This window comes from Microtus ochrogaster, chromosome 10 (assembly GCF_000317375.1).
Source record: "Microtus ochrogaster isolate Prairie Vole_2 chromosome 10, MicOch1.0, whole genome shotgun sequence".
Classification (NCBI taxonomy): Eukaryota; Metazoa; Chordata; class Mammalia; order Rodentia; family Cricetidae; genus Microtus; species Microtus ochrogaster.
In genome coordinates, this window is record NC_022016.1 from 84,374,419 (window position 1) to 84,386,246 (window position 11,828).

Here is an 11,828-nt window from a genome sequence, read left to right on the forward strand (position 1 = left end):
TTTTTTTTTTTTTTTAAAAACCTCCTCCAGGGTTTCCTCACACCCAGTGCTCAGGAGATACCCCCCTCCCCCCACACACTGATCCACACCTCTCTCTAGCTTTCCTTCTGGCACTGGTCTCAGAAGGACATGCACACCTCCAGGCAGACAGCCCATGTGATAAGAGCACCCAACCCCAGGAACCTGAGTCCCCCTGGTGGATTTTCTTGCTACTCACACTAAAGATAGTGATGATGGCTGTAGCAAGAAGGCATCTGGCATCCACAGAGGTCTTTTCTTCGCCCTCAGCAAAGAGGCTTGGCTGTTTCTGAAGTGGCACAGACCCTAGAGACACGGAAGTTGGCAAGATCTAGACATGTGGAGGTCTGGGCCCAGAAAACTTCCTCCAACTCTCTGGAAATTCAGAGGGCCTCCATCTTACCATCAGTTGGGGTGATCGAGTAGTTATCTGGAGGGGCGTGGGAACAGTCATGGGGTCCAAAGAGCTCATTCTCCAATCTCTGCATCAAAGAGAAATCAGCAGACCACATGTAAAATTCAGAAGCCAGCCAGGAGCTCTTGGCCAGTGGAACAGCACTGACCTGTCAGGGACTGTGGTCTCCACCCCTCCCATAGGTGAGACAGCAGCTGTGACACTGTACCTCGGCGCTAGGCAGTGGTCCGCTCTTCTTCACTCCAGCTGCAGTTTCAGACTAAGGAGGAAAGAAGAGTAGGGCCGAAGATGTAGTTCAGTTGGTAGAGTGTTTGCCTAGCATGCTGGAAGCCCTGGGTCTGACTCCCCAGTGGGTGTGACTGCACATGCCTACAGTTCCGGTACTCCAGAGGTGGGAGCAGGAGGACCAGAAGTTAGGGCCATCCTGGGTTACTTGAAACTCTGTCTCAAAAAACAAACAAACAAACAAAAAAAGAAACTGAGGAAAGCTGTGTAAAGTTAACAACACATGCTTACTCAGCAGACCGCCTCCTAGGGCCAGGAGGAAACCTTGCGTCCCTCCCTCCTTTCAGCGTGGGCACTGACACTATGATGTGCTCAGGCACGACGACGACGACGTGGAAGATGAGTTTCTGTCAGGAGGTGGCTCAGAGATGTCACGATGGCTCAGAGAGCCTGGCGTCGTCTCAGGCAGCCAGCATGCTTTCTACTTATACAAACCACAAAACTAAGGAAGCCTTTGTGTGTGCATATGTGGTGCTGGGATACCCAGGGCCTCACACATGAGCAGCAAACACCCTACCTCTGAGCTGTTACCGGTCTCAGGAAAATATTCCCCAACCCAAACCCTATGAGACAAGGTTTCTCTGTGTAGCCCTGGCTGTCTTGGAACTTGCTCTGTAGACCAGGCTGGGCTCAACCTCACAGAGATCCACCTGCCTCTGCTCCCTGGTGCTGAGATTAAAGATGTGTGCCACCACTGCAGAAGGCTATCTTAACATGACAACTGCAGCACACTTTCTTCTTTCATTTTAAGACTTTTCGGTCAATAATCTTTCAACGTATGAATCACATATTTATATCACTACCAAGTCAGCACATTCAAAGTTTTTTTTTTTGTTGTTTTTTTTTTTTTGGTTTTTTTCGAGACAGGGTTTCTCTGTGGTTTTGGAGCCTGTCCTGGAACTAGCTCTTGTAGACCAGGTTGGTCTCGAACTCACAGAGATCTGCCTGCCTCTGCCTCCCGAGTGCTGGGATTAAAGGTGTGCGCCACCACCGCCCGGCTAGCACATTCAAAGTTATCCTAAGAAAGGTGGATGTGGTGATGCAAATCTAATCCTATTTATTTGGGAGGCTGAGGCAGGGGACTGAAAGTACCTGGCCTGCCTGGGCTACAGGGTCACACAGTTGATCAAGGTTGACCTAAAAAAGACTGTATGGGAAAACTCTATTTCAAAAGGAAGGGCAAGAATTAGAGCAAACCCCCCCCCCCCAAACCATGTAAGCTGAATTTTAACAAGCTTTATTGCCTACATAGAGAGCAGACATTCCCACAAAGTACATGTCTGTATTTCTTCTTTTTATTACATCCATTCACTCATTTACTCATTCATTCAAACACGGCCAACAGGCTGGAGGGTAACTTAAGGGTGCGGATTCTCCCCTTCAGTGGTAAGGGGTTGAGCTCAGGGCATCACACTGGTGGCAAGTGCATTTACCATATTATTTTGACAGTTCTTTTTTTCTTTTTTCTTTTAGAGACAGGGTTTCTTTGTGGAGCCCTAGATGTCCTGGAACTCACTCTGTAGATTAGGCTGTCCTTAAACTCGGGAGATCCATCTGTATCTGCCTCCCAAGTGCTGGGATCAAAGGCATGTGCCATCATCGCTTGGCAATAGGGTTTTTTTTTTTTTGTCTTTTTGGAGACAGGGTCTCACGAAGCTCAGGCTAGCCTCACACTCATTAGGTAGCTGAGGATGACCTTGCATTCCTGACCCTCCCCACCTCGACATCCAAGTGCTGGGGTTATGGGTGTGTTCTGCATGCCCAGCTATGCCTCTATTTCCTGTGGGAGGTCTCGCTTCCATCATGTTTATAAACACTTCAGTATTTCCTTCACGAAAATTGATTTTTCTGAATTCCTGTTCTCCCATCACTTTCCTCCTTCCCCTCTTTGACTTCAGAGTTTGTGGTCCTGGATCCTGCTCCCACTATCAGCAAATCTAATCCAGGTGGAGGGTTCCTCCACAGTCCTTAGGCTCAGCAATAATGGGAAGCACTTCAGACCGCCTGCAACTAAATACCAGGAGCCTTCCCTGCCAGCCCTCTCCATAAAGGTTCAAACACGTGCACCAGCTCTCAACACCAGGACCCCTATTCCAACTCTTCTACCCACTTAACTGCTTTACCATAACCATTAAATGGCCCAAATTGCTATCAAATTATCAAAAAGGCCATAAAATATAAAGGATAAGGCTTAGTTTATGACTGTCATAAAAAAAATGCAGTTGCTTGTGCGAGGGCTCTTGCTGCCAAGTTTGACAACCTGAGTTTGATCCCCAGGAACCACGTAGTAAAAGGAAAGAATTGACTCCTGCAAGTGTGTAATCTGGTCTAGACAAGCATATTGTGGTATACACGTGCCTACATGCAGAAATAGAGATACATAAAAAATTAAAGCCGGGTGTTGGTGGCACATGCCTTTAATCCCAGAATAGAAGACAGAACCAGGTGGATATCTGTGAGTTCTAAGCCAGCCTGGTTTACAAAGTGCACTCCACAACAGCCAGAACTGTTAAATAGAGAAACCCTGTCTTGAAAAAACAAAATATATAATTAAATTAAAAAAAAATTTCATGGGCTTGGTCAATAATTCATCAGAAGAGTACTTGTATAGCATGAGGAAGCCCTGAGCTTGAACCCTATCATCAAAAAATAAAGCCACACCTCAAAACCCCAAACCCCCAAACGAGCACAGCTACATCTAACAGGGCACACCCAGTAGCTTCCCAGCTGTCATTACTCCTCAGGGTGGTTGAGAAGAGGAGAGCAGCTCAGGGCTTTAGGAGGCCACAGGAGGAAAGTGCTGAAGAAGAGGCCTGTTGGGTGACACAGCGCATACCTTGAGCAGAGGCATCTCTCGAGCCTGCTGGATTAAGAGATGCATCTCATTGATCTGCTGCCGAACAAGAGGTGGGACTGGGTTGCAGCAAGCTATGATGCCTTGAGGTTCCCTGAAAACAAGGACAGAAACTCAGCTCACCATGGAGACACAGCCTTCAAGGTTTCCCAACAGCAATGAATGGGCTGGAGTTTGGGTAGCAGAGCGCTTGCTTGGCACGCTCAAATCTTGGGCTCCAACCCCAGCACACCATCACCAAGAACGGTGGTACAGTCTGCAAGTGCAGCATTTGTGTCACGAAGTAGGAGGATAACAAGTTCAAGGTAGTGAGGCCAATCTTGCTCATGGAGTGAAGATCCCTCGGCCTAGCCCTCTAACCCCCAAAAAAGGCCACGGAAGTTCTAAACGATTACATAAACCAGTCCAGGCCAGCCACCTGCTCACGTGATCTTCACTGCACCAACTCTTAGCCCACTCCTCTATTGTCTTACAAACTGCGAGAGCTGGAGACAAGCCTCAAAAAAAACTGGTTTCTAATTTCTTATTCCTGTTTATGCTCCAATTAATACAACACAATGCTTAAAAGTTTTGAGGCTTTAATTTAGAGAAAGATCCAGGACAGGCTTCAAAGCTACAGAGAAACCCTGTCTCGAAAAACCAAAAAAAAAAAAAGGAAAAAAAAATTTAGAGAAAGACATAAGAAATAATGTGGGACAGTTCCCTCAAAGTGCAGCAGACTTGGCACTAGCCATGAGATATACCAGTTCAGAAGTTTTAGTTCTTATCCAGGAGCCCTCAGGCAAGGACTGTGGCTCCCTTCCAAGTTTGGGGTACGAACCTCTGAGTACAGCCTCAAGCAGCCGCAATCAGAATGCCCGGCTGTGAAGGACTGAGAGTGACTGAGAAGAGAGAGCGTGTTACTCAGCTCTGAGACTTACTTAGGCAGTTCCTCGGCTATCTTTAGCATCATGTGATTGGGTAGAACATATCTGGAAGAAAACACAATGGGCTCACATTACGTTCAACTAGTAAGCTCACTAAACACTATAATGAAGGAGATGGTAGCCAGACTCTACAATCAATTCCGCTGGGCCCATAAGCATTAAAGGAACCCCACATCCTCACCCGTAGCTCTCATCCTCCCTGCGGGCTGTTTTATCCCTCCAGGAAAACAGCAGCTGAAAGGCTGCCAGCTGCTGTGAGTTCAAATGCTTTTTCTGCTTTCGATACAGCTCAAGGTAGGACTCGTCCGTAAAGACAGGCTTGACAAATTTCTGCAAAATGTTAAAGAACATTCACGATCAATGAGCATAGGGAAAGGCTCAGTGGTGGAACACTTGCCCAATGTACATGAAGCACTGGCTTGATCCTCAGCACTGTAAAAAAGGAAAGACATCAGTGGGGTAAAAAACTGTGCCCTGGGCTCTCTAAAATGTTTGGCTCTTGCACTACAGGATAAAGGTGGAGCTAGGTTTGGGAGCTAACACAGGAGGGCAACAAGCGAGAGGCCGGGCTGGGTTTCCTGGTGAGACCTTGTCTTAAAAAATTAAACAAGCTGGGCAGTGGTAGTGCATGACTTTAATCCCAGCACTCAGGAGGCAGAAACAGGCAGATCTCTGTGAGTTCGAAGTCAGCCTCGTCTATAGAACAAGTTCCAGGACAGTCAGAGCTGTTACACAGAGAAAACCTGCCCCGAAAAACACAAAACAAAACAAAAAACCAACAAACCACCTGAAACAAAGGCTGGATATAGAGCTCAGTGAGGCAGCGCTTGCCTATTGCATGTGAGGTTCTGAACTGAATTCTCAGAATGCAAGGAAACCAAAACAAAACAAAATGCAAAGTGAGTATGTTCGTGGTGGCAACACACACACTGACATTGTCACGACACAAAGGTTCAGATGGCTTCTGCATAAGGGTGATGCCCAAAGTCATGAGCATTCTGTACTTCTAAGTAACTGAAAAATTGAAACACCAAAAACCCACATCACTCTATCAGTAAACAAGCCAGTGAACTAAAAAAATTCTCCAAGGAAGAAACAGAAATAGTAAGTATTTGAAAAGGTGCTTAAGAGTCTTTTCCATGGGCTGGAGAGATGGCTCAGTGGTTAAGAGCACTGCCTGCTCTTCCAAAGGTCCTGAGTTCAATTCCCAGCAACCACATGGTGGCTCACAACCATCTGCAATGAGATCTGGTGCCCTCTTCTGGACTGAAGGCATACCTTCAGACAGAATACTGAGAATACTGTATACATAATAAATAAATAAAATCTTTAAAAAAAAAAAAAGAGTCTTTTCCATTAGGAAAATGCAATTTTTTCTTATATGTGTTTGAGTATTTTGCCTGTATATCTGTGTATCATGTATGTATGTAACTACCACCCATAGAGGTCCTATACCATTTGGGTGCTGGGAACTGAACCAAGGTTCTCTGGCAGAGCAACAGGTGCTCCCTCCTATCCCTAACCCCGAGAGAGGGTCTCACTATGAAGTCCTGCCTGTTCTGGAATTCACTGTGGACCAGGTTGGCTTTGAACTCATAGCAATCTATTTGCCTCTGCCTTTAGTGTAATGGGATTAAAGGCATGCACCACCACACCCAGGACTACTTATTTTTATTTGTCTTGTTTTGTTTTTTAAATGGGGTTCTGGTGTTCACACTGAACCATCCTCTGTCTCTGCCTCAGAATGAAATTTTATTCAGCCATAAAGGAAAATAAAATTGTGACACCTGTGGGATTACAGATGGAATCTGACATCATCATGTTAACACAAGCCAGATTCTGGATGGGTCCTGAGAGCTTTCCCGGATACAGGAACCTAGACTTACAAGGCATGTGTAGATCATCAGAGCAGAAGTGACCATCATAGGGGAGAAAGAGATCTTCAGGGGGGAAGGGAAACACACAGTAATAGAAGATGCATGCCATGAAATCAGGAGTCACAGGACGGTGGTGGCACATGCCTTTAATCCCAGCTATTGGCAGGCAGATCTCTGTGAGTTTGAGGCCAGCCTAGTCAACACAGCAATTTCCACGACAGGCTCCAAGAGAAACCCTGGCTTGAAAAACCAGAAAGAAAGAAAGCAGAGTCATTGGTGGGTAGGGGTGGGGGGCCGAGCAGTAAGAGTCAGAAGGACAGGAGAAGAGGATGAAGAAAAAGGACGACAAGGATGTATAAAAGCCACCATAAGAACCAAATTTTTTTTTGGGGGGGGGGCGTGATTTTCCGAGATAGGGTTTCTCTATGTAGTGCTGGCTGTTCTGAACTCTCGATGTGGACCAGGCTTGCCCCTAAATCAGAGGAGAGCCTCCTACCTCTGCCTCTCAAGTGCTAGGATTAAAGATATGTGCCACCACCGCCCCAGGCTTTCTTTTTGTGTGTGTGCGCTGGTGTTTTGTTTGCATATATGTTTGTGTGAGGGAGTCAGATCCCCTGGAACTGGAGCTACAGACAATTTGAGCTGCCATGTGGGTGCTGGGATTTGAATCCTGATCTTCCAGAAAAGCAGACAGTACTTTTTACCAATGAGCCATCTCTCTGCCCCAAGAGCCATTAAAAAATGAAATAAGCAGAACTCAGTCCAAAACAGCAACAGTGTGCTGGGCGTCTGTATAGCTGTGGGGACATGGTACCTTGAGGCATATGTCCCTGCTCCGCTGCCACACCACCTGCAACTGGACAGGCTGGTCGTTGCCTCTCTCCCAAAGCTCCAGCCTCATGCGGTCATAGATGTAAAGCAGGTAATGGGTGTCATCCCGGGCGTAGGTCAGCATTTCCTCTGGCAGAGGGCTAGAGTTGCAAGAGACATAGCTTCCATGACTGTCTCAGGCAGGGACAGTCATCCAAGCCACCTTTGTGCTGTGTGAAAAAACTTTTTTGGCTCTTCTCTCACTCCAAAGATTCCTTCCCAATACTATGCTACACAGACACTTACTGCAACTTGGTATGACACACTATCATTTAACTTGGTGCGGCGAGACAGAGGGATGCTACGGTTAAAACTGGGGTGCTATGGTGCTGGGGTGACTTGCAGCTCCACCTGTCTGTCCTTACCCTCTCTGTACTTTCTTACCTCAGCTATGGAAAGGAAACACACACTTAAGACTGCTGTGAGCATGACCAAGATGTCGTCCCCGTAGCACCTGGGGATTTAGTCCTGGGAGGAGGGTAAAGGGTTTGATAATGTTTCTTTTAAGACAGGGTTTTCTCTGTGTAGCCCTGGCTGTTCTTAAACTCAAGTCACCTGCCTCTGCCTCCCGAGTGCTGGGATTAAAAGTGTGCGTCACTTTAATTAAAGGTGTGCCTGGCACTGATTTCCAATTTAACAGATTTTCCCGCACTCACACATCTCCGCCCACCACCAGTCGACTGACCGTATCCTCCAATCTGCCAGCTGATACTGCTTGTTTGACTCCACACCACAGTACAGTCTCAGCAGATGGTCAAGTGAGTGACGAGCCAGGTTGAGAAGCCGTGCTGCCTGGTGTGTGTCAAACATGTTCACCACATAGAGCCCGAAGTCTTTCTGTAGCCACTCTATGTCAGAGTCAGCACCATGGAAGACCTGGAAACAAAATCAAGACCATGCAATTCACAGCAGCACCAGGCTATTCATCTGTCTCCTTACTTAACCCTACCTCTGGGCTATCAGAGCATTAGTAGGAATGGAACCCTGGAACTGCTAGGCAGGCATCCTATCACTGAATTATATCCTCAACCCAGTGTGTGTAGTTTTGTCTTGTTTTATTTTCTTTTCCCCAGACAGCTCTGGCTGTCCTGGAACTCACTCTGTAGACTAGGCTGGCCATCTGCCTCTGCCTCTTGATTGCTGGAATTAAAGGCATCCACCACTGGCAATGTATGTATGTAGTTTTAAGTGCTTTTTTTTGGGGGGGGGGGGTGTTTCGAGACAGGGTTTCACTGTAGCTTTTGGAGCCTGTCCTGGAACTCGCTCTGTAGACCAGGCTGGCCTTGAAACCACAAAGACCTGCTTGCCTCTGCCTCCCGAGTGCTGGGATTGAAGGCGTGTACCACTACCGTCCGGTTTAAGCAGCACTTTTTTTAAATTTAGGCCATGGGCATCTTTTGTGCTTATAACCGTATGCTGTTAAGGGCTGCAACTGCTTTTGAACCATGGTATGGGTTAGGAGTCCTATTAGCTCCAGGTGTGTCCTTAAGTTCAAGCAATCCAATTGACTGGGCTCAGCAAAACTCACTACCATGATTTATGTCTCCGGATAGCAATAAGCTACGTGGTAAAGGCCCTTTTGGGGTCTAGAACTAAGCAGTTAGGTACGTAGAACCTCGGGATAGGAGATGACATGGCTTTTCTGTCCACGGGTCTAGGTGGAAAGAACAAGATGGTAGACTGGAAAGCACTGCATTCCCACCTCAGGCAGGGGGCAGGCAGGAGGCAGGATGGCTGGGGCAGGATGGCTGACCTTAACGATGGCCGGGTCTGTGAGGCTCTCATTGAGAATGTACATGTCACTTCGAAGCTCTAGGGTGTCAATGATGAAGTCTTCTGTCCGGGTGGAAATTTGCATCAGGCAGGTCAATCCTAGGAAGCTTCTGTATGAGTGATGCTAAACCAAAGAGAGGGAGTGTAGGGGAAAGGGTTAGTACATATTCCTTCATCTTTTTTTTTTTTAAAAGTTAGCTATAGAAATTAGATGACTAGCCGGGCGGTGGTGGCGCACGCCTTTAATCCCAGCACTCGGGAGGCAGAGGCAGGCGGATCTCTGTGAGTTCGAGACCAGCCTGGTCTACAGAGCTAGTTCCAGGACAGGCTCCAAAGCCACAGAGAAACCCTGTCTCGAAAAACCAAAAAAAAAAAAAAAAAATTAGATGACTAATTTTTAGGAAATTTTTTTTTTTAAGGCAGGAGGATGTATTCAAGGCCAGCCTGGACTGGGGCAATACTTGTTTCAGGCCCCCGAACATAAAGACAAGAGATTCAAGTTAGTGCTAACTTTAGACTTTGCAAGTAGATGAAGTCACAGGAAAATTACAAGGTACCTCTAGATCCACTGCAAACTCCTGACAACCCAGGAGCTTCTCGTTGAGCTCCACGAGTTGGTCCAGGGAGGATACGAAGTGGCAGGGTGTCTCTTCCACAGGTCTGTACAACTGGACCAAGAAAGGAGAGTGTTACATACCGACCCTATGTACAGGACGAACTCTAAGCTTGAGGAATGACCCCACACCTCAGCCTCCCAAAGCTACTGCACCAAACTAGCCAACGCTTCGTTCTTCCCAGGTTCGCAGCTTTGGAATCTGGGCTGGGCACGAACCTGTGGCTGCGGCTTCTGAAGCACTGACTCAGGTGGAGTGAAGTGATCGAGTTCATACTGATAAGGATGTGCAAACCTGAGTGAATACAACAGAAATCCTGAGATGAATTCCATCATTCATAAGGCACACGGCTGCTCAGATACAATGTGTGTAAACAAACATGGTGGCTGTGCTGGGGCTCTGTTGCTACAGTGCTTGGTCCAACACAGCCTCAGTACCAGATAAACCTGGGGAAAAGGACAGACATCTATAATCTCATCGTCTGGGAGGTGAAGGCAGGAGGGTCATAAGTTCAGGGTCAGTGTGAGGCCAGAGTAAGTGTGAGGCCAGCCTGGGATATGTGAGACCACGTCTTACCACCCATACCCCCAACAAGGAAAACTCAGGAATTACACAGGCTGGGTTAGCACAATCGCTAAAAGGAGAATAACACACACACTCTCTCAAAAAAAAAAAAAAAAAAAAAAGGCATGAAGGCCAGGTATGGCGTCCATACACCTGTAATCTCGGTACTATAAGAGAAAGCCAAGTTCAAGGTCAGCCCGAATCACAGTAGAAACTGACTGACTGTAGACAAAGGGGCTGAATGAGGCGGCAGAAAGGCGAGGAGAAAGCCCAGCCCTGTGCACTTACATGTCCTGTTCAACCTGCTGGGTCCTCTGCTGATGGATGAAATCTGCCAGGGCAGGGGGCACGTCCAGGTCCTCAGGACGATCCTGTGGACGTTCCCGCCTTTCTTTTGAGAGAGCTGGAGAGCCAAGCAGTGACAAACACACCATGGACACAGGAGCACACACTTCTCTGCCTTCCAGTTTGGTAGGAGTTAAGTCCGTTCCCTTCTAATGCATGTGTCAAATGAGGGACTCACAGGCAGCGACTGCACCACTTACCCTGAGGGAGGGGCTTCCGAGCATTGGGCTTGACAAAGATTTTGGGAAGAAAGGGAGTGTTGGAATTATCAATCTTCTCCCGAAATCTGAGCTGAGGTCGGAGGATGTTTTTTGCATGCAGCAGTCGGAAAGTCTCAGATTTTGCTTTTTTCCCATATTCTCCTGCCTACGGCCAACACACATGAATCAACTAAAACATGGCTTGATGAAGCAGGAAAGGGAATCCAACTCAGCAACCAGACACATGGAATGTTACTGCATGTGAGGTTCCAGTGACAAGTGGAGAAGGAGGCGGGCTGAGTGTGCTTGGGAGACCACTCAAGGCGGGGAGCACCCCGCTGCATGCAGTTGTGCCACAAGAGAAATGCAAACTAAAATGACGTGGGCCTGTGAAACCCGACTGGGAGCTCACCTTCCGGTTCCAGCTAGACACTATTGTTTTGGGGACCTGCAGTCCTGCAGGGAGGACGGGCTGTTGGTGCTTATTCACACCTGATGCTTCATCCAGTAATATACCCTAAGAGGAGATAAGGCATTGGGTTAGGATCTTAACTGCCTGACATTTGAATAAATACATTTACAAGAGAGAGGCCGGGCGGTGGTGGGGCACGCTTTTAATCCCAGCACTCAGGAGGCAGAGGCAGGTGAATCTCAGTGAATTTGAGTCCAGCCACATACATAAAATTGTTTTTCTTTTTTCTTTATTGAGATAGGGTCTTAGGGTCTTACTGTATAGACCAGGCTGGCCTGGAACTCAGAGATCCACTTGTCATTGCTTTCCTAGTGCTGAGATTATAGGCATGGCTACTAGGCCTGGCTAAAGTTATGCTTTACCATGCTCTGTAATGCTGAGGTTTCCCCTTGCATTGTAACATTTGAGCTTTGTGTTTGTTAGTTCACTTATGTGGATGGGGAGACACTCACCACTCTCTCCAAAATCACATCGTTGGCATCAACCAGTAAATCGAACTTGTCCTCCAATTCAGTCACGGTCCTGCGATCCTTAATGTTGCTGCGACACCCATGGTACTGCATTACCCTACTCATGCTAGAGGAGGAAAGCCAAGGTCAGCGCGTGCGCCTTTAT

General features: G+C 47.3%; 1 protein-coding gene across 1 annotated transcript in view; it reads right to left on the reverse strand.

Annotated features, from left to right (window-relative positions):
• Exosc10 (exosome component 10) overlaps positions 1-11,828 on the reverse strand; it is a 23,120-nt gene that overhangs the window by 8,202 nt on the left and 3,090 nt on the right. The window contains exons 3-17 of the mRNA XM_005353718.2: positions 11,666-11,789; positions 11,154-11,258; positions 10,742-10,907; positions 10,485-10,599; positions 9,851-9,926; positions 9,576-9,686; positions 8,999-9,142; positions 7,931-8,121; positions 7,190-7,346; positions 4,680-4,828; positions 4,493-4,543; positions 3,555-3,666; positions 642-692; positions 422-500; positions 218-324 (exon numbers count right to left, since the gene is read on the reverse strand). Of these exons, the coding sequence (XP_005353775.1) occupies positions 218-324; positions 422-500; positions 642-692; positions 3,555-3,666; positions 4,493-4,543; positions 4,680-4,828; positions 7,190-7,346; positions 7,931-8,121; positions 8,999-9,142; positions 9,576-9,686; positions 9,851-9,926; positions 10,485-10,599; positions 10,742-10,907; positions 11,154-11,258; positions 11,666-11,789 (1,738 nt within the window). The remainder of the gene's footprint in view (positions 1-217; positions 325-421; positions 501-641; positions 693-3,554; positions 3,667-4,492; positions 4,544-4,679; positions 4,829-7,189; positions 7,347-7,930; positions 8,122-8,998; positions 9,143-9,575; positions 9,687-9,850; positions 9,927-10,484; positions 10,600-10,741; positions 10,908-11,153; positions 11,259-11,665; positions 11,790-11,828) is intronic.